The sequence below is a fragment of the Pelobates fuscus genome, chromosome 7, assembly GCF_036172605.1.
Source record: "Pelobates fuscus isolate aPelFus1 chromosome 7, aPelFus1.pri, whole genome shotgun sequence".
In the NCBI taxonomy this organism is placed as follows: Eukaryota; Metazoa; Chordata; class Amphibia; order Anura; family Pelobatidae; genus Pelobates; species Pelobates fuscus.
The window spans coordinates 126501864-126529025 of record NC_086323.1 but is presented as its reverse complement, the minus strand read 5'-3'; the positions used below and the strand labels follow the sequence as shown (position 1 = coordinate 126529025).

Genomic DNA, 27162 nt, shown 5'->3' with positions numbered 1-27162 from the left:
TAGACAAAGGGCACTAAAGTGGAAAGGCTACCACCTAAAATGCAAACTTACTGTCAAATTATTTTTGGAGATGTTGTCAAGGCTTAGAGACAATAGATAATTTTTCCCCCCAACAAAAAGACGACTGCGTTCCTCATCCAGTAAGAGTGCATGAAAACAGCAAGAACGCTCTACTGTGAAAGTCACAAGTCCATCGCGAGTTACCAGATCTATGGGGGAGAGATAAAATGGGGAAAAGGGAGTTAGTGCGAAAGGACAGGTGGAAAAATAGAAATGAATGAGGAGGGGAAAAAGTTAAATTGAGAAAAAACAAAAACAAAACCTGGTGAGTAAGTAGAGATATCTAAGCTAAATCATTTTACTGGAGTTCAATAAGCAGACTTTGGCCAAACTCAAAATGTGTTTATGCATTCATCTTGTGCAAATAAGATTTGCATTGTATTGGAAATAAATTAGTTGTATAGCTTATACATAAATAGCTGAACTTCTCTGTATGAGATTAAAACATTACTGTATGTTAAGTTAAGAACGAGCTTGTCACTCACTCTTTACATCAGCTAAGCATAAACAATTTTTATCTCGCTACTATCACACTGGAATAAATGGGGAGATGATTATCTCCTGCATCAGTTCAGCAAGATAAAGCCCAACCTTGGTGACCAAAATTTTAGGATGGTTGCGCTTCATAGCCAAAATAGTTAACAAACATCTGATTACCATAATTACCCAATCACAGGTAGCAGTCATCAGTCAGTAAATAAAGTAAGCATTCTCTTTATCCCCTTACGGACACATGACATGCGTGACATGTCATGATTCCCTTTTATTCCAGAAGTTTGGTCCTTCAGGGGTTAAAGGAACACTATAGTCCCCTAAACAACTTTATCTTAATGAAGCAGTTTTAGTGTATAGATCATGCCTCTCAGGTTTCACTGCTCAATTCACTGCCATTTAGGAGTTAAATCACGTTGTTTCTGTTTATGCAGCCCTTGTCACACCTCCCCTGGCTCTGATTGACACAGCCTGCATGAAAAAAAAAACTGGTTTCACTTTCAATCAGATGTAATTTACCTTAAACTATTTTATCTCTTGCTCTGTAAATTGAACTTTAATCACATAGGAGACTCTTGCAGGGTCTAGCAAGCTATTAATATAGCAGGGGATAAGAAAATCTAAATTAAATAGAACTTGCAATAAAGGAAGGATAAACATTAGATGACTCTTTACAGGAAGTGCTTCGGAAGGCTGTGCTAGTCACATGTAGGGAGGTGTGACGAGGGTTAATAAACAAAGTGATTTAACTCCTAAATGGTATATAATTGAGCATTGAGACTGCAGGGGCATGTTCTATACACCAAAACTGTTTTATTAAGCTAAAGTTGTTTTGGTGACTATAGTGTCCCTTTAATGCTCTCCCAACAATTTGAATAGGGGACCCACAGGGTTAAAGAGTCAAGTGTGTGAAACCTAGTGGAGTGTATGGAATGTTATTGCTTGGGACAATTAACCCCAATATTGTATCCTCAATCTATGCAAGCATATGAATTATTCTGGACTGTTTGTGTGTCCAACACAAGGCCGTCTTTAATACTGATTGGACCCTGGGCAGGTATTTGATTGCGGCCCCTTGACCTAGCCCTTCCCCTTCCTAGCATGCAATCACGCCATCAATGCCCTCACAAAAAATAAAAAAAAACACACACTTAGCCCTCTTATTTCTTACTGAGACAAAATGCAAACACTGACATACATAGAGATGCACACATGCACAGGTACAGACATACATAGAGAGATACACAGACACACATGTGCACACAGATACACTTACTGACAAACATGCAGATCAACAGAAACACTAACACACAAACAAACGCACTGGCATACATGCAGATAGACACAATAAGATACAGATACATACACTGACCCACATGTAGATACACAGATACAGACATTGAAACATATACAGATAGACAGAATGATACACATTCAGATACATAGAATGACACTCACACAGATACAAACACATGCAGATACACAGACACACATGCAGATACAAAGACATGCAGACAGACATACAAACAAACACAGATACAAAAATATACACAAATACAAAAACATACACATATATACAAAGAAACACATACTGATACACAGGGTCACAGAGACACATGCAGATATAGAAACAAACATATACACATACAGACACACACATACATACAAACAGATACATACATACGTTCAAACAGACAGACAGACACAAATAAATACATACATACATACATACATACACACATACATGCACATTTTTTATGTGTTTCCTACCTTTGGAGTGTAGGAGTCAGAGCTCCTACTCTGACTCCCTCCTTTTCATCTCCTCCTCCTCCTGCGCGGCGCTCGGTGAATGCTGGGAGGAAGTGACCGGCTGCCACTTCCTCCCAGCATCCTGATATCATCACAGGGGTCCCGGTCACGCTCTCAGAGCCGCCGGGCCCCTGAAAATCCATCGCCATCACGTGGCCCTTAGAGCATTGGCCACCCGATGAGCCTCCACGTTGTGTGGCCCGGGGTGGTAGTTCCACGCGGGCCTCTGCCTCACGGCGGCCGGAGGGCTAAAGGGGCAGCTGCTTTGGGCCCCCTGAGATTGACTGGGCCCGGGGCAGCTGCCCCTTTTGATCCGTGTTAAAGACTGCCCTGGTCCAACTCGTCTGGTTACAAATACATATCTGTTGGTCCACCCATTGTATAGTGGTGCAGAATCTGTTGTTGCTTTATAAATAATATTAATAATGATAATATAGTAAATATTTTTGATGTATTTACTAAACCAGGAATCTTGAAGAAGTTTACTGCTTACTGGTTCATGGTTTACTGGATACATTTCATTTGTTGTCTCTCTATAGCAGCTCTGAAACTTCTCTCATCTTTGCCATAAACAATCACTGACTCATTTGATATTGATTTTATCATCTTACAGGTCACTCACCTTGATAAGACAGTTTCAGGCGCGGTGTGATCGTGCTGTCCCCACTGACCACCCAACACATTAATGGCCAGAGACACAGATACCCCCAGTGGGGTTTCATCTTAGAAATTAGTGTGCTCCCAAGGGAGCATTCAACCTGCAAGAGAAAAATTGAGTCATTAAAAGAGCCATACACATATGTTCTAAAGGGGATATGTATAATAGTGGAAAGACACATTGTGTGTGTTCTGTATAGGGTAAAATGTTAACTTTGACTCATACCCAGAGACTAGACCTTTCACCACGTTCTCCCTTTCTTGGTTCCTCCACAACCTTGGTTATTCCTTCCCTAATTTTTTTCCAGGTTATTACCCACCTATGTCGGCATTCTGTATATAGAGCTGTGTAGATTAATCTATATCGTTTATACATTGAAATATAAATTAAAGGACAGGTGTCACCTCAAAACATTTTTTGATTTAATAATCATTTCATCAAGGTTGGAAGGAAATACATTTGCTTGTAAAATGAAGTACATGTAAATAAAAATGAGAAAAAAGTATCCTTACCTTCAGTAAATGATAACCAACAGTTAGTCTCTGTGGTCTTCCCTGCTTCTGTGCAGGGAGCAAAGCAGAGAAGACCATAGAGACTAACAGAGTCATTCACTGAAGTGAGAATTCAAAGTGAATTCTAGGTGTATTTCAAATTCAAAGTTAAAGCACGCAAACTAAAAGCATAGCTGGCTAAGAGGATCATTCCAGTTTGGTGCATTTATGTGGCTGGAGGATCGTGTCATATAATAGAAGTAGGGATGAGTTTTTTTTTTGTTTGTTTGTTTGGTTTTTTTTCCAGGTTTTTTCTCGCATAAATAAAATTTAAAAACAAATCTACTTCCTTTCAAAATGTGTTGAAAGGATGATTTTTTTAACAAATAGTTTTGAGGTGACAGTTGTCCTTTAAAGCGTTAAATTGGCCCTTTTTGGCACTACAATTTTTTTGCTTTACAATGCTTCATTGGGCATTACCAATTACCATCCCTTATTACCTGTAAGAAAACTTTAGAATCAGAACTGAAATCTAGCGTCATGCAAAGCTCATGACGTTGATCTCCATGCCCCGTCCAGCGACGTCCAATCAAAGGCTTTTCATTGAGACGCCTTTGATTGGACCGCTTTCGCCAGCTCAGCGTGTATGCCTGTGCCCTGAGTCAGTGGAGGGAGATGGGAGATAGAAAGGGCTTTTTAACATGTAAAAATAAATAAAAAAAGCTTTAATTAAGGGGGGCGCTTGGCCTGCATGGAGGGGTGTGCGAACTTCCCCTGACAGATGCTCTGATGACAGAAATAGTTGATGCACAGAATTGTTATATGGCATTCCAGACTGCCAAATGCATGTGTGCTAGGGGTTTTACTAGCCTTCAGCACAGAGGTGCAAATATCTCTAATTGTGCAGCCTTTTTTTTTTTACAAAACGAGATTCAGTAACAAAAAAGGGCTAAGCACAAGGATTATATGGAGTGCCGGAGATGACCTAGAAAAGCAGAAGGTGATTGTTAAGTGAAGGTGATGGAATGAAGAGATTGAGTGACAAATAGGGGAATCTTGATGGGAGAAGGCGATAAAAGAGATGGATATCCTACATTTTAGATAAGAAACCATCTTGGCCCACCCATCCTGAACTTTGCTATTTCATGTCTTTCTCATGTTTAGAACAGATGTGCAGTTGGCAGAAGCGGGTCAGGAACAGGTGGGGCTCCAAGGCTACACAGTCGCAAGGGGCCTCCTCCGCTGAATGTGTATTTTTACAGTGAATTAACAAGCTGGCACTGATATAGTCAGAGCAATATAATTCTTTTTTTCGCCCACATAAGATCCTTTCGAAGCTCTTCTTAGAATGCTTAGACTTTAGCTTGGTTATAGTTAGACCCCCAGATAGAAGTCCTAGGGGGTCAATGTCCCTTTTTGCCCATTTTAACACCACCCCTGACTGTAAGTTTATCGCAAGGGTATACTCACTAAGCAGTGAATTGTGTGACTATAGAACTATGTAGCAAAATTTGGGATAAATTGCAGAGTTTGGATCATTCTTGTATTCAGAGATTTGGCATTTTTAACTTTGATTTTGCAATTACGTTTTCAGTTCACTACAATTAGCAATTAAACTCAACGTGTTTCATTCCACCTTGTACAATATGTTAGCACTATATAATGTTGTAAACCACTGCGGAATAAGTTGGTGCTATATAAATGCAATAATATGAATAATAATTTTGTAATTGCATCTACCACTTATGTGCAAAGGCAGTTCCGTGGATCCACAGAACATTTTGTTTGCCATTTAACAACTTCAGCACATTCCACTGATAATTCCATTACATTCCAAGAACACCTTCTTGACCTCATGGGTAAATACGGATTTTTGTTTTTTTTTATGTACTTCCAATCCATCACAGTGCTGCATGGCAGGGTCAAAGAGAGGGAAGAAACACCATTGCCTATTAGGTGCCACATAATTCTAGAATTAACTCTTTCACTACAACAGAATTCAATCCAATTCATAATCCACTAAGGGGTGATTTTTGCCTCTGTACATTATCCCCTTCATTTCCACATTATTTTGCGCACACACAAAAGAAAAGATCAAAGCATAACTTTTATTTGAAAGAGGCGATGCATAATTGGATTTATATATAAATGGTTTGTTCTGATAACTTTGGGTGATCTATTTTTATTTTCAAATATTTTCGCTTTTGCATGCTGTTTGCAAAGCTATTTAACAGCTTTATACATAAGAACAAAAAAGGACACTTATGTCATATTTGTGGATTTTTGTTCTCCGTAAAGAAAACTGTTATCATCATGTCATTGCCATAGCAGTGTAGATGGGTTCTATAGACAGCTGTATGAGCATCTGCCCAGTCCTAAAATCACTTGGTCATAACCCACCACTCCTCACATGCTTCTAACATTTGAAATTGAGGGATGGCAATAGATCCATTTGAGGGTGGGGTGGAATGGCTACATTCTCAGTTGCACTATGCAGTCCAGAGTGCCATGTTGTGTGTGGAAGAAGGATGTATGAGCAATCTTCATTAACTGTCTATTTTGGTCTAAAATTTGGAATTCACTTTGAATATCAAAACGTCCCACAAACTGACAAGCTTTGGACTGATCACTTATTAGAAGAATTTCTCTAATTCAGTTATTGTGGCCTAAAATTCAATATTCACAGCTCACATTTTAGTGAAAAATACTGTGTGTGTATATTTTTCTTTATTTGGGGGCTTACTGTGCATGTGCTGCAAATGCCCTGTTGCTCCAAAAATAGAGATCAGTTATGCAATGCATATCTACAGGGAGCATTCAATATATTATTGTTGTGAGTGAAGATGCCAAATAACCTGCAAAGATTGCAGGACTGTAATAGGAAGCACATCTAATGTCTGTCCGACAGCCACTAGAGGTGTCCTGAGGGATAATATAAACGCTGCCTTTTCACGGAAAAGGCAGCGTTTAAAGTGTAGAATGTGCAGTGGCTCTTAGCACAAAAAACAACTGCGATAAACTGCAGTGGTTCTGATGCTCAGAATGTCTCTGTAAACAATAACTAGATCCTTTTTCTATTTGGCACAGTTGGCACAATGATACTTATTGCTTTTGACAGTCATAAACTAATTATGTTTTCTCACTGAAATACTGTTGAATATTTAACCTCTCAGTAGTTTAGTAGTTTCATGGAGTCTGTTCATGACTGGAATATGCTGCCTCTGGCAAAAGGAACAGAGGATATTAGTTAAGTGGTAGATAGGTGAAATGTTGTATAGTATCCCACAAGGGCAGTACTTGTTGTCACATCCAGCTGCAAGAGAAGCAGAGAGGGTAGTATTTGCTTGTCTGCTTTGAGATAAGGGAGGGGGATTATAGGGAAGTGCATGCTTTTGAAGAAAAGTTTTTATTATTTTCAAAGAAAAAAACCTTCCTTTGATATTGTCCTTAAATTTCAAGGGGACCTGGCATACATCCAGAATTTTGTTAACCCTCTCTTAGTTGGACATTTTTACTCGCAAAAGTACATTGTGCTGTATATAATTATTTTAGGATTTCGGAGGCAGGCAGCCATCTTTAGAAGCTGATATTAAGAAGTAACATATACACAGAGTATCATATGAAAAAAGTGTCTCCAGTACACATTTTTTAACCAATTATTTACAGAAAGGTTATAGAGGTGGGTTGAATACAAGGTTGAATTCAGTTATAATGAGCATGAGACAATAACGTGGAGCAATATAATGGTCTTATAGGAAGCATATGAGCATAAATAAGGGATTTTGCAGATTACATTTGTCTAGAGCAGTGCTAGTTAACCAATTGTGGGATGTTTTTCCCATGATGCTATGCCAGTTTTAAAGGTGCAGTGTCTATTCAAGATTATTACTGGGACAGAACATTGGATACAATAGATATGGATAATATACAATGTTACGAGACATTACAGAAACAAACGGAAATAATTACTGGGTGGGACAAAATGTTAAAATATGGGACTGTATTGTAACAACCAAAATTTTTAAAAATTCTCAAAATTTCAAGTCCTACAGTACTAGACAAGCAAAAACGTTACTTGACACTGCAAGTCTGGATAGTCAGAGTCAGTGTTGCACCAGAGTTGAATTTCAATTCTCCATGGATGAATTATCACTCTGCACCGACTAGCAGTCAAGTTAAACTTTTGAGTACTAGATACAATTTATTTTAAAGACTGTAATATTTAAGAAGAAAAAAAAAATACACTCTGCTCTTGTTTTTCTCCATATCTGTAAGATGGGTGATTGAATTATACAAGTAAGTGCAACAATTGCAGGGTCATTTTAATTGTTTTAATTTACAGGCACAAGATATGATATTGGTTCTGTTTACAATCCTCATATATTAATATAGACTGGAAAAGGTAAGCGATCATATCTTGTTTTAGGAAATAGTTTTTGGCTATTATCTGAAGTTGGAAGTAGCAGAACATGCAGCACATAGGGATCAATGAGTAGAGAGCGCTTTGGCACAATTTCCAGATCAGAGCTACAAGTAATCTTGAAGTCACAGTTCCGCTAAAGGTACCTGAAGGCATAAGGTGGGATCTGCAGAATAAAATCTAAATGGTGGAGTTCCATTAAAATATTATAGGGGGCAACATAGCACAAGTAGAAGAGCAAAGTCCTGGAAGTGGGACAGCCATTGCGGACAACATTGGTTGCCATTGTGATTGCTCCATGTTAAGAATTCTATTCCCAAAGTGAGTCACGTTTTTATACCTGACTAGCATTGTTAATATGGAGATAGTACATTAAAGGTACACTCCAGTGCCCAAATACAAAATACACTTGAAAATACTGTTTAGTAGATATACCCTAAATGAAAACATGCATGCATTTAATTATGCATTTTTTCACTGGGGTTATATCCAAAAACAACGTGTAAAATCAATAGTTCTCTTGTTTGAAGACTTTGCAAACCCTCGTCTTTCCCAGCTCGGACTTTATGTGGCTGTCCAATCACAGATTTCCCAATGTAGCCCAATTAGAAGTCTTTGCAATACAGGTGCTGTGAGCAATTGCTGCCTCTGCCTCTTGAGTTTAGCTCCACTGAGTTAGCCAAACCAGGAAGTAACAAAATCTGTTGTCTGCTTGAAAGTCATGGAGTGTAACCAGTATAATTTTCTAAAAGTGTACATTTTTATATATCTGCACTTTTTACAAAATGAAAAAAAACCGGATACAATTTACACATAACAGTTTTCAGCAAGCTAAAGTGCTTTAGGGGTCTGGAGTATCCTTTTAAATATTAATATATGCTGTACTACAAAAAACAGCCATTCAGAAATGCTTCAAATTTAGAACTTCTACAGGGACCAACGAGGTTCATAGAATATGTAGGATCACTCTCACCAATAGTTTAATTAATCAAAATATATAAATTAAACTATTCCGAAAGATAATAGAGACCTTAGGATGGCACCTATTATCTTCCATAGTGGTTTCATTTGTATGTTTTTGTTTTTTATTATGACTTCAGTACATAAAACTATGAAAATGCCCATACAAGTTAGGGTTTGACCGTTTTTTTGTGCTCTAGAACTTATGCAAGCTGTAAAGACCTTCTACATCTAGAGGGAAAAATAGTGGGGGTGAGGGGCTATGAGCTGTATACTTGTTTGCGAGTCACTGGTTCTAAAGAACAGTGTGTCTTGCACCACATTCTAAGCAAAGAGCATAGGTATCTGTGGTAGATGTCCCTTCAAAACCATATCAGTAAAACTCCACCACACCTCTTTATACTGCTTAAATCTCTTGTGTTCTCCTTTTACCCAATACATTCCTTGTATCAAATGCGTCAACCGTTTTGTAGTATCGAGAAGACACCTTTCCATACTTTAGAGCAAATACCAGACATTTGTGGTATTAGTAGTAAACTGTTTAAGAGCCATGGCTCTCTGGATTCTATGATATTTCCAAGCCTTCGGCTACTAACCAATTTATCAACTGCAGATGCTATTTGTCCTGGGAACATGAATGCATTAATATCTGCCTTCAGGGCTGCACACCTGAGACTGCATATGACCTGATGGGTTACAGACCTGAGGTTAAATGTACATCAGTGAAGGGAGTTATTCAGTAGGACATAAATCTAGCGGAAGGTATGTGGGTGACATGTGACTTCCTGGGATCAGGTGACACCTTTCCTTTTAACCATTTGAAGATGAAAAGCTGGGACTGTGAGGGTTAATGATATAAGTAGAGTGAAATGCATAGCCCTCCACTACTTCATACATAAACATAAAGCATTGTATATACCTCCACTACTTTATACAAAAACACAGTATTGTATACTGTGCCACTGCTTTGTAAAAAAACAAACCGCATTATATACCCTCCACAACTTTATACAAAATCATACAGCATTGTATACCCCTCCACAACTTTATACAAAAACACACAGCATTGTATAAACCTCCACTACTTTATACAAAAACATACAGTATTGTATACACCTCCACTACTTTATACAAAAACATACAGTATTGTATACCCCTCCACTACTTTATACAAAACACACAGCATTGTATACACCTCCACTACTTTATACAAAACACACAGCATTGTATACACCTCCACTACTTTATACAAAACACACAGCATTGTATACACCTCCACTACTTAATACAAAAGCACACAGCACTGTATACCCTCCACTACTTTATATATAAACATACAGCACAGTACAGCCCTCCAGCACTTTATGTATAATGTAGTAGAGGGGTATACAATGCTGTATGTTTAGATATAAACATACAGCATTCTATACTCTCTGACACGACTTTATATCTAAATATTCAGCATTGCACACCCCTCCACTACTTTATACATAAACATACAGCATTGTATACCCACCCACAACTGTGTATATATAAACATACAGCACTGCATACCCCTCCACTACTATATATAGATATACATATATACTATATGTGTGTATATATACATATATATTCTGTCACTACCTTGCATAAAAGTTTATATAAAACAGCACTATCCACACTGCCACTGCATTATGCATATAAATATAACACTGCGCATTCGATTGCAGCTTCTAAATACAGTGTTGTACAAAACCCCACTGTATTGTACATAAAAATACAGTACTGAACTCATTGCCACTGTTTAATTCATACAAATACAACATGGCACACACCGCTCGCTACATACATACTTTTTTTTTTTTTTTTACAAGTAGTATTACATTTAGAAATCCAGCACAATATACATACACTACCAACTGCATTAAATGTGTAAATATACAGTTCACTGCCCAACACCTACACATACAGACAGCAGTATGCACATTCTTTCCATTTTACACACTTCAACACTATGCCCACTACCTACACTGTGCATACGTGTATATCACTGTACAGACTGCCACTGTTTTACATGAATGTCCACACTGCTACTGGTTTATACATACACTAATATACTTATTGCCACTACTTTATACATCTAGTACTGTACACACTGCCACTGGTTTATAGAAATCACTGTATACGCTGCCTCCACCTTATACATTATACAGCACTGTGTACATTGTCACTGCATTAAACACATACATGCAGCAATATACACCCAACTACGTTATACATATACACAATGCTGCATACACTTCCTTCACCTTATACACAAAAAGACAGCAATGTATACGCTCTTTCTCACGCGTGTAAATATAACACTGAACACTGCCATGATGTATCATTATTAGTTATTCATTTTATAGTTATACAATTTCAAGATATTGCAAAACACTGGGCTCAAGTTTTTCAAGACTGTCACTGTACCAAAGGGGTGAGTAAACCCCTCTACTGTTTAGAGCGCTCCACTTGTTTGGTATAATTTGTATACCTTATTTCTGTATATTTGTTTTTTATTGTGGGTAAGGGGTATTCAACTTTTAGTGTTGAGCAGCTTTTACATTTTGGGCACTGTAAAGAAACACTTTTCTCTATTGATTTAGATATACATATCTGCACTGTGTGCCTCTGCCACTTATATCAATGTAGCTACATACAAAGAAATACAGCACTGTGTACACTGACACTGCTCTAAACACGCAACACTGTATATATAGCCCGTCACTACTTTATAAATTTAAACACAGCACTGTATACACTGACACTACAGTATACATGTAAATGCAGCACTGTATACACAGACACCCCATGCAAGTACGTATAGCACCATACACACTGCTACTGCTTTGCATATATTAGTATACAGTAACATATAGTGCTACTGTATACACTGACACTAATTCTTACATACACATGCAGCACAGTATATATCACTGGTAGGCATTTTTTACTTATAAATGCACAGCACTGTATACACTGACTTTTTCATACACATAAATACAGCACTATAATAATTATTCTCAAATATATATGTATATAAAAATAAATATATCTGTACATGCTCCCCAATATTTCTATAAATGCAACACTATATGCAACATACCGATACAGAATTGTACAGCTAATACAGAACTCCAGCTCCTGAAACTATTAACAATAAATATTGAAATCTGCAAACAGGCTTACATGCCAGCTGGTGCCACTTGTATTTACACAAGCTTTGCATAAAACCCAGCGTAAGTGTATACTGTCACTCCAGCTTCATTAACTGAGACGTATGCAAAGCTGTCCTTTTGATCTTTGCTAGTTATCCTGGAGTACATTCAAATCACATCCTCCAATTACACCAAGTTCACAGACTAACAATCACTTCACTCTCCCCAAGAGCTGACACTCTGAACTGGTTTCCCCCAAAAAAGGCTCACTTCTTTCCAGAACAGATAACTGACCTGTTACTGTATCCCAACCAAGAGCTAGAAGATCCAGGAGTTGGACAGGGCAAAATAAATGTCTCCCCCCACTGTTTTAGATCCCTGTTGGGGTTCTGTAGTATGTGTGAGAGGTGAGCGCTTTCTCTCTCACTCCGTGTCTCTTTCTCACTCCCCTCTTGCTCACTGTGCCATTCACAGCACTGGAGAAAGAGGGAGGAGAAGATGAGGGAGGTGATTTAAACTGAGAAGAGAACGTAATATTGTGATGAAACCTGTGTTTGTTATATAGAAAAGAACTGGGCACATGTAACTGATCCAGAAGCAGGTTTATCGGACAAAGTAAAGCAATATTTTGGAAGAGCTGAAAAAGGCTCTTTTGAGCCGAAACATTGCTTTACTCTGTACAATAAACTGACTGCCGAAACATTTACATGTGTCTGGTCCTTTTCTTTATAAATCTGATCCGGTGAGAGTGATGGCATTTAGCCTGGAGGGACTGTGCTGACCCATATATAAACTGCTACATCAAAACGTGTCTTTGGATTTGAAGGAAATAATTGCCCCATTGCATGACTCTGTGCCATACAACTACAACAGTGTTTCTTGTACCATAGCTATTGGAATCATTCCACACAACAAATATTATTTAATTCCTCAGGTGTATGGTGTGACCCTTCATTTTCTAGTCACAACCTGACCCAAAAAAATGAATACGCCAGAACTATCCTCATTCCTCTGGTCCTCCTGCAGGACCAAATGCCAAGGATTTTGTAATGCCCTAGGAAAGGAGTAGGCAACTTTTGGCACTCTAGATGTTGTGGACTACATATCTCTGGATACATAGCCAGTATGGCTGTAAGAGCATTATGGGAGATGTAGTCCAAAATATCAGGAGTGCCAAAGGTTGTCTATCTCGTCCCTAGGACCTCTTGATGCCCACTCTGCTGTGGCTAAGTGTTCTCACCCTTCTTTATATTTTGGACTTTTTTGTATATTGGTGGTTATTGTGGCCCACTAAGGTGATAGGAGCACCAAATGTTTTCATTGGGAATTGTCACTACTGTTTTTTTTATTGTAAGTGCTTCTCAATGTCAAGGTCCATTTAACAGCCCAAAACTCAGCTCAATTATTTCACAATGTGAGCACTTGTCACATGTCTCGTCCACATTCCCAACACTGCTAAATAGCTGCACAATGCACTGTACTTTTATATTACACCAATTCTGCACCTGCACCTGCATGGTATGTTGGTGTCAGAACAACAGTGCAACAACAATTCTCCCTCTCCCCTTCTGTCTCTATTAATAACCGCTGCCTTCAACTTGCAGTTCCATGCTAGCCCCTGCCTCCTCCAATTTACCAAAAAATGCTATTCCCAATCCCTGTCCTCTCAATAAGCTGAAAGTCACAGTAGCTTGCTGGCTCCCACTTTACTGCGGCAGCGTGCTCAGCTCATCAGCTATTACTGGAAAGTCTTCCCAGGAAACAGAATTTCACACCCCTTTTTAACCATCCCTGAAATGTCAAATGTGCTATCAAGGCAGAGAAAGAAAATTCGGTACAATTTTCGGAAGTGTTAGGATAGTTTCTCAATTAGTAATGTAAGCCGTCATATGAACCCGCATACAAAAACAAATAAATATTAACACACATTTTGTTTTATTCTCTAAACAGAGAATTGTGGTGAAATTAAACAAAAATTGCAAATTTTTCATACAAACGTAGCAGTTGAATTGGAGTAATTTTAATAACCTTTCCTTTCAGCTCCCAGTTTAGTGAGCAAACCCTATTGGATTTGCAATTCAGACAGTCTTGAACCTCTTTGATTCTACTAATAAATATATGTATGAAACTCCGACACGGACATACTGCTGCAACCGCCATTGACATATACAAATGAATAGACACTCAATAACTCTTTACAGCGCTTTACAACTGTGTGCGCCGTTGTGTCTTATTGGATGGCAGTGTCAAGAGTCACAAACTGACACACAAGACGGAAAAAACACACATTCCACAGCTTGACAAGTGTGGGCCTCATTCACGGTCTAACAATGAGAGTGCAGGGAGCGAGAGACAGTGGAAGAGGGGGGGCTTGGGTAAATTGGAAAGTCAAAAAGAATAGGGGAGACGGGCAATGAGAGAAGTGTCAGAATACAACAGGACAGAGGAGGGGAGCAGGAAATAGGAAAGGCTAAGGGAAGAAAAAGCTAGAGTGGCCGACTTTGAGGAAAAGGAAGAACATGGAATGGAAGGGGGGTATAAGACAATGGGGGGGACTATGAAAACAAGGCAGGTGGCAGGTGCATTTACAGAGAATCTCAGAATGAGACGGTGGAATGGAGAAGATAAAAAGGGAGGGAGTTCAAAGTATCAGGTTTGTGTCTCCTTGAGGCATGCCAAGAGACACAGGAGATATTAAGTGTCCATCCCGTGTTACAGGTCATTTAGACTGCATTTAGCACATTGTTACCTCACTGACCCACACCAGTGACTGAGGTCAGAGGTCGCCCTACCCAGTGACCCTTGCTCATTCTCCATCTGCAGATAATGTGTTAAGTGCTGGCTGCCTATTAAGATAAGATGTTTGGGTGCAGGGGATTCAGAACTCAGGCCAGACTGTCTGTATACCTTGCAGGTGCATTCCTCCCAACCTTTCCAGTGGATAGGCATGAATGCCTGATGTAATCTGCACAAAAGTCATATTCCCAGTATATACTATAATAGCTGTTAAAGGTATATGCTTAACAATTATACAAAAGCAGCATCAATGAGTAAAAACAGCAAAATCAAATGTACTTATTTCCATTTAACAAATACCTTTTTCTCACACTCTTTATTCACTAAATTGAGGAGAATTTTAGGCCAAAATATTTAAACATTCTTCAGCTCTGTAGCGCCAACATATGCTGCAGCTTTGTTCAATAGGAAAATACAAACAGTTATAACGAAACATGTTCAACATGTGAACAGTATGATTATTTTGGGGGGCCTAAAATATGTAATTTGTTTGCAGATTCTCCTTACTTTATATTTTAGCTCCAAATAGCTTACTAAAACCCAAACCATCTACTGCATATGATTGGACACCCAACTGTGACACTCATTGTCATACTTATTGTCTCAGTGCACCAGAGTAGAACAGGTTGTCTAAACATGATGGGAGTTGCCTAGTCTAAATACTTGGAGGATGGAGGGAATGCCATCACCAACATAGTCACCCACAGAGCTTTATAGCAGGGATGGTCAAATGATACTTCAATAGCTGTGTGTAGAGCTTCAACTCCCACAATGCATCATCAGCCTGGCAAAGAATCATGGGAGTTGTAGTTCTGCAACTGCTAGGGATCTTACTATCTCATAGTTTCAAACATGCACATGCATCACCTTACACAATGTGAATGCTGATCCAAGGGCTGAAGTGAAAGAGAGACATTGGGGAAAAAGAGGGAATAAATGTAGGAGATGGGTACTTGGAAGCATAGTGGATATTCCAAGGCAGTGAAGGGTAACCTCCAGGTTGGCTGAGCATCATGGGAACTTGAGTCCACAGTGACAAAGTTAACAATCACTTCATTAATGTGTCATTCTTATCCACGAGACAGGGTACTAAACTGCACATCCGTCCATTGCTTTTTAATTGCCCACTTTCTTTTTTCCCTTTTCATCTTCTTTCATGCTCTCTCTTTCATCTCTTTTATTCCTCTCTTTCTCTCCCCTACTCCTTTTTTTTTTCTTTCTTTCTCATGTCTCCCCTCCCTCTTTCCAGCTGTCTCGCACATGCCTGGCCCTCCCCCAGCTCCTTACAAATAACATTCTTTCGATGCCTTGGATTTTCCAGGCACTGTATCACGAAGCTGTGACTATAGCAAATCCTTGTCTGCAAGTGCACTTTTATAAATCCCCACATCTCCGTAGTCCGTACCCATAGGTGACCCCACTACACTGTGACCCAATTTGACTGTCCCTGACATTGGAACTGCTGTGATGTCATGTAACTGGAATACAACCATAAATATAATGTTGCACCTTACGCCGTGTCTAGTTCCCAGCTGTTAAGGGCATAGTTCAAACTCAGGGACTATTAGCTGTCACTGTCATGATGCGTGGGGATTGGAAGTTATGATGTCAGTGGCTCTCTTAGTGGCCTCGAATCGACTGACTAAGGTGATGGATTCCATACGTCAACCCTACGCTAAAGCAACAGTATTACTGCTGAGGAACTAGAAGATTCAGGGACAAGATTCTAATTAATCAAAGAAATACCATGATCCAAAATAATAGCAGCAACAAGGCATTTAGAAACAACAACAATTAGTTTCAGGGTTAATGCACTTGAGCAAAGGTAACTGCCATTGCAATTATAGCAAGGTGTTCCCTACAATTAAATGGTAAAGGTTAATCAGTCACAGATGAAAATTAGTCCTGTCAATTAACTATAGGATATAAAGAGCAGCGAGACAACTGGACACATTCCAGAATTTGTTTTATAGTGTATTTTAAGGATTGGTTGGTTTTTACTCACTCCCCATACCTACTCCAAGAACCTTCCTGGCTCCTAAGGTCTACACGCATTTATCCAGGTCTGTCCCTGAGACCAAGTACATGTCATTCTAGATGCCAAGCTGTGTACAGGTAGATAGATCTCTATGGCAAACATTAATCAGGCCACTTTATTTCAGGGCATCTGGTCAGCAATGTGAAATTTGAACTTTGCCAGTCGTTTGTGACTTACCATCTAATATTTACCTACCAAAGGGATTGTTACACAAAAATCTGACGAAAAGTGAATCATTGATATTATAGTATGAAAAAAAACGTTTAATCGTCTCGGTTGAATAGAACCAAGATTGGCTTTTAAATAACCTGTGCTATACTCCTATTTCCTCACCTCATGTGTAGTAAGGGTCGATATTAAATCAGGGGACCCAGTGGATGACCGGATGACCCACAATACCCTCCCTCACAATGGCCTCAATTTAATAAGCTTTCAAAATGATTAGAAAAACGTTCCAAATGATTTATCTACAAAACTTCTATTATTGATGACTTGTGTAGATAAAGGATTTGGAAGGAAAGTTTTTCCAACAATATTAAATTGTTTTATTTTTTGTTTGTTTTGTTTTTTTAAGCGGTGCAATACTACTTTTTGTTGTTTAACCCTAATATCTGTTCTTTTTACTGTGACCCTGTAAATTACTACTTCACCAATCCAAGGACACATTACACAACATTTGCTCCTCATGGCTAGAGTCAAACTATTAAACCACACCATTTGAAACCGTAGACTTGTCAGAATATGAGAGCTTTGACTATAAGATTCATAATGACAGGGGTTGGCAAAGCATCATAGGAGTTGTAATCATGGTAAATACTCCTCTAGGAAGCCTCATTTTCAGAAATGAACAATGAGAATAATTCCCTATCCCCCCCACCCCCCACTCCAAGAATATAGTCTTAATAGGATAAATTATCTCCCCTACAGAATTCTCTGCTTTGTCAGAATACATGGACCAGATAAGGACCAAGTTCACACCTTTTTTTAAAACCAAAGTTTTTTTCATTTTTCATTTTTTTTTTTGTGTGTGTTTTTTTAATTCTTTATTTTTGTAGTGCTTTGCAGGATATACACATTAACAGAGACATTGCGCTGGGCATCACAAAAGATTATCTAATAGCGTACATAATATGTCAGCTTCACAGCACTTTTTTTCTTTTTTTTTTTTTAAGATTTGCATTTAACATTAGAGTATTCATGCTGGTAAAACGTATGGTCATGTTAGAGAAGATTATTCAGAGGAGTGACAGTTGTGAAACATGACAAATGCAATCATTCTATGATCAAGACTGTAATAGTGCTCTAGCAGTGCTTGTGTTTTTTTTTTCTTTTTTTAACATCAGTCTTGATATTGTGCCACTTTTCGTCACCTCTGAATCTTATGTGGACACTACGTATCAAAATCATCACGTTTCCAAAGGTTCTGTTTTAATTAATTACTATCCTGTATGTGTGTCCTATTCAGTGTGTTCCTACTCTCCATACTGAGTTTGCTTTAGTTTATTTATTGCTTTACCATCTGCTGGGAAGTTACTCCACTAATTGAAAAACACTTATTTTTTTTTTTTTTGAAGAATAATACATGAAGCCCTCAGAATTTCCCCCTAGCCTTCTAATATCTGCTGTGGTGTGATATATTTTAAACCCCTCTGAATGCATTGGGAAATGTCAAGCGTCATTAGAGCACCACTTTAATGTTTGGATTCAATTTGGAGATTCTGAATTGATTTGTTCTGTTATTGATTAACAGGAAATTTGTTTAGATGTATAACCAATTTTTGCAAAAGTCTGCTCTGTATAACATGTCTTTGTTAGGGTTAGGAGGAACATAAGGATAAGGAATACAAGTTGTTACAAAACTGTGTCTTGTTTGTAGATCCGTATGTGTATCTTTGCTTGTGTGTCAGTCTTTGTGTATAAGTCTGTGTGTGTATATCTCTTTGAGTGTATCTGTGTGTATGTTTCTTGTGTGCATATCTGTGTGTGGCAGTGTATGCGTGTATCTTTTTTTTTGTTGTGGCACTGTTTGTGTGTTTCTGTGAAGTAATTTGCATGTGTGTGTGGCAATATATGTCAATATGTGCCTGCATGCAAACACCAACATTGAACACAAACACAGCCCTGCATTCAAATGGCAACACTGTATATAAACACACCCCTGCATACAATCGCTAACACTATGCACAAACACAACACTTCATTCAAAACACCAACACTCTATACATACAAACATCAACACTACATACAAACACACCTATGCATTCAAAAACTAATGATAAAAAATAAACACCTGCATTCTGATGCCAACACTACACACAAACCTACTGCTACATGCAAAAACTAATACTACAAACACACAGCCCTTCATTCAAACATCAGCATTATACACAAACATACGCATACACTATACAAAAATATACTTACATTCAAACACACGAGCATGGCACACAAACCCAACTCTGCAAGTATGGGCAAATGGTAGATCCACAACTTGCAAAGCATTGTTGGAGGTGCACAGCAGTTGCTGGCCTGCCTTTTGTTTTTCCCTGCTTTATAGGTGGTGGGTGGGGGCAATTGTTTTATTTTATTTTTTTGACAGGGCCATCTCTTCGTTAGTTCTGCTACTGGGTTAGAGTGTACCTACTGTTAGGACTAAAATACCTCCTAACCTCATTTCAATATTTATGGTTAGAAGGTACATCAGGTTAGAGTGTACAATGTATTAGGGCTAAATAACCTCCTAACCTCACTATGCATGTTTAGAGTAAAAGTGTACATAGTGTTATAGGCTAGGGTACATCTAAATCTTAGTATCCCTGTTTAGGACTAAAGTACATTGAGTTAGGTTGTGCATAGTATTGGGGTTGGTGTACCTCCTAACCTGAGTGTGCATGTTTAGGGTTGGAGGAGTATCCCCATTAGTTGGAATGATCACCTACTGTTATGGCTAGGGGTACAATAGTATTACATTTACGGTGAATCTATGCTGCGGATAATGGGGGTTGCTTTTCTGGTGTCCAGAATAATAAGGGGGTCTATTCATGGAGGTTGGTTGGCATACTGCTGTACCTCCACATCCTAGAGACATGGGTTTAAATCCATAGCTTTCTGTAGGCTAGTATGTGATAGGAAACTCACAAAGTTTGCGCTGAAATGTCAGTTAAGAAACCACAGTCACACCAGATTGGACGCAGCGTTATTTTCGCACATTTTATATATCTCTTTATTATTGGCGTCCAGATAGAAGCAGTGACCATGCCCATTGATGCAAAATCTACGTAAAGACCTGGGCCTATATAAACTTGATTAATCTCTGGACCAGTGCCCTTTTGTGGTTTCTCATAACCCTTAAGTTCATTTTGTTCTGGAGCTTGCTTTCATGTCATGTCCAGACCCAGTTGTGTTCTTCACCACAAATTTTTCTTGTTCTGTCTCTAGTGTACCAGACCCGTCTACATTTTTCAGTCCTGTTCCCAAAGTACCAGACATGGCTCTGTCCCTTAATTGAGTTTTGCCTATTAATTTATATATTGGATTTTGTGTTCAGATCTGAGTTAGGGTAGATTTAGTTCTGTTACTTCTGATATCCATCCTAGGCGTTAAGACCGGACACTCTAAGGTTCGATATTGTGATATCTCTTCTTTCCCACCGTGCCTTTTGGTACAGTGCTGACTTATATCTTGCTGGAGATCCTCACATGTCCTGACAGTATGGCAGTATTGAAGGTTTCTTCGAAATGGAATAGGAGCAACAGACTAAATATCTGTCAGGGTCCCTTGGGAGTTTCCAACCACTTAACCCTTTCACTGTTGGAGGTACCGAATACTTTCCATACTTAAAATTCACAAGAACAGCATCTGCAAACAGATATGGCTTCATTCTTTAAATGAGACATGGGTGTGCATCACAGCTGGTCTAAAGAAGCAACAATAAGCCCTCCCCCAGATTTGTTTTAATTATATGTATTGATATGTATTTGGAATCTTGCATTTTACTCATACAGCTGACATCTGCTTTTGAATTTCTCTGAGTATGCCAGGGCTTTTAGCTGACTTTATAATCTACCCCAGGTGCTCTCTTTGTGGCATAGCTTATCGCAACTTCCCACTTTCAGCAGTTTATTGCATTGGCTTATTGCAGGAGTGTCCAAAAGGTAGCTCCCTAATTTCTGCAATTTCCATTATTCTTTTCCAGTTGTGCCCTTCAACACTTGGGGATCTACCTGCTGCCAAGCCCCGTTGTAGATCACTGCAGAAAGAAAACAAACCCACTGCAAGCAGGATAGGACAAGTAAGAAAGGAGCTCTTGGGAATACTAAGATCATGAATGGGTTCATCTGAGCTCTTTATAAATATACAACAAGAATTTGGTCACCTGCTTTAAATGTGTTCTAGCTATCACTGGTTAGTGGCTTGCAATCCTTTCTCAGGTGACCGTCACAAAGTGTTACCAGAGGACAACCTGCCCTTCATCACTGTAGAGGCTGAGTGTCTCGCTGTAGCCGTACCAAAACTCTATTCATCCTCACCTACCTTTTAGCTGGCTATTAGGAATTTAGGACCTGTATGTCTAAGCTTCTGTTTCATCAGTGCCCTATCATCTGGTTTTTGCCTCCACTATCCCTTTCTCCACCACATCCCCCCATTTTATTGATGCCCCTCTCTTCGTTACATATTATAGGCCAAGATTGCCCTATTCTGACTTAAAATGTGCGATCACCATGGGCGTCCACAAGGATTTTTCAACCTCCTCCCTCCCCACAGGCACCGGGATACCTAAAGTGCCTTTTAAATAATTAAAAGAAGGAGGGAGGTGCTGGGGACAGCATTTAGGTTGCCAGCGGGCTGGAGGGAGCACTGTGAGGTTCACTTTGAAATCCCCATCAATTCGGTGCTGCGCTCCGCCCCCTCATTCCAGCCCCACATCCGCACGCAAGTTCCGCCCCCGCACTCATGTTGCTGACCTCGCCGGAAAGAAGACTTCATGTCTCAGTGCTCCCAGTCTCCCACATCTTTCTTTGACAGGTAAGCTTCAGCCCATGACAGTGATTGTGTGTGTGTGCTTTTCTGTGAGCATGTCAGTGAGCTTGTCTGTAGTGAGCATGGATGTGTGTGAGCGAGCTTTTCTGTGAGCATGTGTGTGTCAGTGAGCTTGTCTGTAGTGAGCATGTATGTGTGTGAGCGAGCTTTTCTGTGAGCATATGTGTGTCAGCAAGCCTGTCTATAGTGAGCATGTGTATGTGTGTCAGTGAGCTTTTCTGTAGTGAGCATGTGTGTGTGTGTGACAATGAGCTTGTTTGTAGTGAACGTTTGTGTGTTTGTCAGTGAGCTTGTCTGTGGTGAGCATGTGTGTGTGTATTAGTAAGCTTGTCTGTAGTGAGCATGTGTGTCAGTAAGCTTTTATTTCTACAGGAAGCATTTGTGTGTGCCTCAGTGAGATTTTCTATAGGGAGCGTGTGTGTCAGTAAGCGTATATGTGTGTGTCAGCTAGCGTTTCTGTAGTAAGCATGTGTGTGTCAAAGAGTTTGTAGTGACTGTGTGTGTCAGCTAGCTTTTCTGTAGTAAGCATGTGTGTGTCAGTGAGCTGGTCTGTAAATGAGCTAGTATGTGTCTGAGCTTTTCTGTAGTGAGCATGTGTGTCCGTGAGCTTGTCTATAGTTAACATGTGTATGTGTGTCAGTGAACGTGTCTGCTGTGGTCATGTGTGTGTCAGTGAGCCTTTCTGTAGTGAGCATGTGTGTGTCAGTGAGCTTGTGTGTGTGTGTGTGTGTCAGTAAGCTTGTCTGTAGGAAGCATGTCTGTGACAGTAAACTTGTCTGTAGTGAGCATGTATGTGTCAGTGAGCGTGTGTGTGTACCAGTAACTTGTCTGTAGTAAGTTTGTGATTATATACCAATGAGTTTGTCTGTATTAAGTTTGTGTGAGTGTCAGAGTTTGTACTAAGTTTGTTTGTGTGTGTGTGTGTGTGTGTGCGCGTGTGCGTGAGTAAGCAGTAAACGAAACATACCAATAATAAACTATCTAAAAGGATTATGTCTTAGAGCAAACACTCCACCAGTCTTGTAACTGGCAGGACAGTCCTGATTTGGGAACTGTGTTTCCAGACCAATACCAGGCATCTCTAAGCATGTAACAAAGCATTGGCAGAACTCTGTGCATGCGCAGAGCTTGTTGGCTGGTTGGTTGTATATTGGTATGTTTATGCACACACATTTTTTAATATATATACATACACACACACACTAACTCTACATTGCACAATGACTTATGGGACTGGCATACAGTTTTTTTTTCCAGGGCTGCTTTGAAAATTCCTGTGGACACCCATGGCAATCACCTTGACTTTTCTTCACAATACCAGTTTAGCAAATTAACTGGTCACTGTTCAGAAACAATACGACATTGATACCAAACCTGCCAAATATCCCCCCTACAGCATCTATAATTCTCCTTGAGCTCAATTTTGCTAGTGGATTGTTGTGCAGCATCTACAGAAGTCAAGACCAGTGTTTCCCAACCCAGTCCTCGTGGACCACCAACAGTCCAGGATTATGTATGTCCAGGATTTATGTGTTTTATTCCAACGGAGATAATGACAAAACCTGGATTGTTGGTGGTTCATGAGAACTGTGTTGGGGAACACTGGTCTAGACCGTAGTTTGTGAACCAAATTTTAGAAAATAGTCTCCTGATAATTATATAGGAACAGAAAATATTTCTCTCACAGGGGTTAGAACACTCCAGTTTTTTACACTTTAGTACATATCTAATACATGGTGGTAAAAAGTAGCTACCCAGCAGATATGGGCTCTGAAACATTTTGTCTGCTTGAGACAGCTTTCCAACTTTGGACAACAGAATGTGATAGGAGTGGACAGAGATGTCCGTAATGCACTGTAAAGAAGGTGTGTGACAGGTCACAGCACATGCATACTTAATTGCTGTGTAGTCTTGCCAGCCAGCCAACGCTTTGATACATTCTTAGAGATGCCTGGCATTGGTCTGGAAAAAACGTTCCCAAATCAGGACTGTCCTGCTAGATTCAAGACTTGTGGAGTGTTTGCGCTAAGACATAATACTTTTAGGAGTTTATTCATTAACCATGAATTGAGAGAAAAAAACGATTTGCTAAATTTAGGACAAAAGTCAGTTTTCTGTTTACTGTTTAGTAAATAAATCCTTGAATATAAAAAAAAAAAAAAAAATGAGATTTCACAGTAGGTTTTGTGGTCTGCAGGAGATGGCAGCTCTTATCTGTAGTTCATTTGTTTTGGCTTAATTTCAATCCCCACAACCACATTCACACTGTTATCCCTTAGCCGCAGACTCTAACAGGCTCTAAACACATCAGTTACACATTAGAAACATTTAACAGCATGTAAACAGGTCTCTCAGGGCCTGTGATTAATTAGAGGCTGCCCTGTCTCATGTGACAAAATCACCCTTCGAATTACTTCCTGTTTTACTGGGATTATTGTGAGCTGCCCAGGTCAACCTTCAGTCTATGTTGGCTACCATTCTTTGTGATAGCCAACCACTATTTTCCCAGCTCAGAGAACTAGAACAAACAGCTGGAGTGCTAGGGGACTTGATATTCTTAGAATCATAGGAAATATATTGTGTGGTAAGGGTACCCAAGGGTAAGTACGACATGTGAATTTAGTTAATCTGCCACTTTAAATGTCACTGGATTAAGCATTATGTGAGTAGCAGTCTGTATTAGCTGTACTACCAAAGAGAGACTGTCTCAAGATTTAGTCCTTCCAGTGTTTTTATGTTGGCTCTCTTTAGTGAACCATGAGAGATAGTAATCTTATAAGCACAAAATGGTAACTAGTACAGCATAAACATATACAAAAAACATTAAACGATGCGGGAAGTAAAACAATATTGAGATGGGAGGGGAAATGTTAAGATACACTAAATAATAAATACTGAGGGTATTGTAGTGAGCTGAAACATCAAATAGAAGATTTAAGTGAAAATAGCCAATTTAAAGAAATTCTTTAACTCTTGTATTTACAACTTAGCTAGTTTTGCCAAAATCAGATTTTGATTCTCATCAATTTTGTGTTTAGGGAATAAACTTCTAACTGTATAATGGGGGTAAAATACGTTTTTTCCTCCCTTATATATTAATGAAACCAATTCTATAGTCATGCATACAGATCCATTAATAGATGTGTTTAGGCATATATTAGATTAAACATAAAAATCATTGGTTTATTGCTTAAACTACGAATTGTGGAAAATAAACAAATAAAAAAATCCAAATCTTACCCAGGTATTTCCTAGCATGAGAATTCAAAGTGAATTTCGTATTCCAAATCGATATAGCCAAATCAGAAAAAAATCTCTAAGTCAACTATGCTATCAGTTCAGCTACTTTGGCCTGAAATTTGAAATTAATTAGTTTTGAAATCCCTTTTGAGTTTTCACTGCTGTTAATAATCCTGTTTGCTGAGAATAGCTGACCTGACTTTTTTTTTTTTTAAATTCTGGTATTTTGGCCTTAAGTTTGTTTTTTCCTTGTCAATCCTCCAAAGTTCACTGTAAATTGAATAAACCCCTTTATTGAACAGTCAGATTGATTTGTTTTTGGTTGCTAGTAATAAAAGGGCAAAGTCAAAACATCTTGACAGAGGCAAGTAGCATTGCTGTACATAGCAACAAACTACTCCGTAGAAGTAAACACAAACAGATTATTTATCAAAGTACAAGTGACATTCGCTAGAGCAAGAGGGTACAGCCTTCAGTTGGTGTGAGGTTAAACAAACTACACAGAAAGAGTTGGTGATACATTGATTAGATTTCTAGACCAGTTGGTAGGAATGAATATTTTTGAAACCATAGACAGATACTGCTGTGTGAGTTGAAAAGTTAACGCAAAGATTCTGCCTTTTACATAAGCAGACTTTTATCTGCTGTCAACAATCCACACTTCCAAGCTCATATAATGTTATTAAAAATAGTGTGCAAATGACAGCCATCACAAACAAATTCACAGATCCTGACAATACTGTGTCACTGACACAAACACAACGCTGCTCTATCCAGATGATCAGGGTGTTTAAAAGTAAATGTTCTACATACCTGAAGTTAGCGTGACCACAGATTTCTCCTCCACAAGGTCAGATATGAAACTTAGAGAGAGGGGGGGTGGAGGGGGGTGAGTGCCCAATAGTGACGCTGTAGAGCTGACCACACACACAAGAAGGCAGGAAGAGGAGAGGGACACAGGTAACTTAGAGTACAAGTCACAGGTAACTCACACACAGAAGGTGTGGCCACAATCTGACGAGCACACACACACTTTCTTGATCTCACTTTTAGTTTTGACAGTAAGGAAAAAGACAGATGTTTACCTACAAGGTATTTTTCACAACAGGCTTTGGTTTTTCTGTTATAATTTCTGTGCCAGTGGTGGAATCCCAGAGTGGTGGATGGACAGGGGGGAACCTTATTTTAGGGTCTCTGTCCTGTTTGTTCTTGTCCTTCCCCAGGGGGACATCTGGTGCTTTCCTAATGAGTGGGGCGGCACAGCTCCCCCCCGCACATGTCCTACATGAATTTTACCTGCAGGCAAGAGTAAAGGAGATAAGATTCTCAGACACTTAACCCATGCTACACAATGACATACCTCCAAACTCTCGACTGCTGGCGCACCTAGTTTAAAAAGCAGGACGAAGGACCTGGCTAATCGTTAAGCCACAACGTTGCTTCACTCTGCCCCTAATAAAGTCTGCCTAGTACAATACTTTGTACTTCTCTTTGTATAATGGAGTCTTGTGATTTTTCCTTCCCTGTCTGGTGGCACTTTGTGAGTCCGTATTATTTGGCGCATGCAATCTCTCTTTGGATTACTTCAACATAAGCATAAATTCTGGTTAATAAGTATTTTATCTGGTTTATCATAATAAGAAAAGTCTGACATGTAATGGGCACATATTCGTACAGTACAACAGCTGCAGCCTGCTTTTTTATGAATATTTCTATTTGTTTATTTACCGCTTTGTACTGTGTGCATAACTATGAACATTATAATAAGTAAGTAATGTCAGACTCATCACATTAACCCTACAATAACCCAGTGCCAATACTTTTACTGAAAGGTTTATTCATATAACCAGTAATTGTTGAGAACTTACCAGGTGATTTATAGACAAAATTGGAATAATTCTTTAACTTTGCTATTCTCCCAGATATTGGCTTAAATTTTACAATTCCTTGGTCAGTGCTGAAAAAGCCAAGTTTAC

At 39.1% G+C, this 27162-nt stretch overlaps 1 protein-coding gene across 6 annotated transcripts in view; it reads right to left on the bottom strand.

The window, feature by feature from the left end:
• The window catches only part of SEMA3B (semaphorin 3B), a 47274-nt gene extending 20837 nt beyond the window's left edge, over positions 1-26437 (bottom strand). Inside the window, exons 1-3 of one of the 6 annotated variants that reach the window (XM_063426575.1) lie at positions 26272-26437; positions 2984-3119; positions 52-209 (exon numbers count right to left, since the gene is read on the bottom strand). In XM_063426575.1, the coding sequence (XP_063282645.1) occupies positions 52-209; positions 2984-3083 (258 nt within the window). In that variant the 5' untranslated portion in view covers positions 3084-3119; positions 26272-26437. Of the gene's footprint in view, positions 1-51; positions 210-2983; positions 3120-12103; positions 12188-12366; positions 12517-15740; positions 15978-25999; positions 26169-26271 lie in introns of those variants that run through there. The other 5 variants (XM_063426579.1, XM_063426574.1, XM_063426577.1 and 2 more) reach the window with 5 other exon arrangements.
• Between the last annotated feature and the right edge of the window lie 725 nt (positions 26438-27162).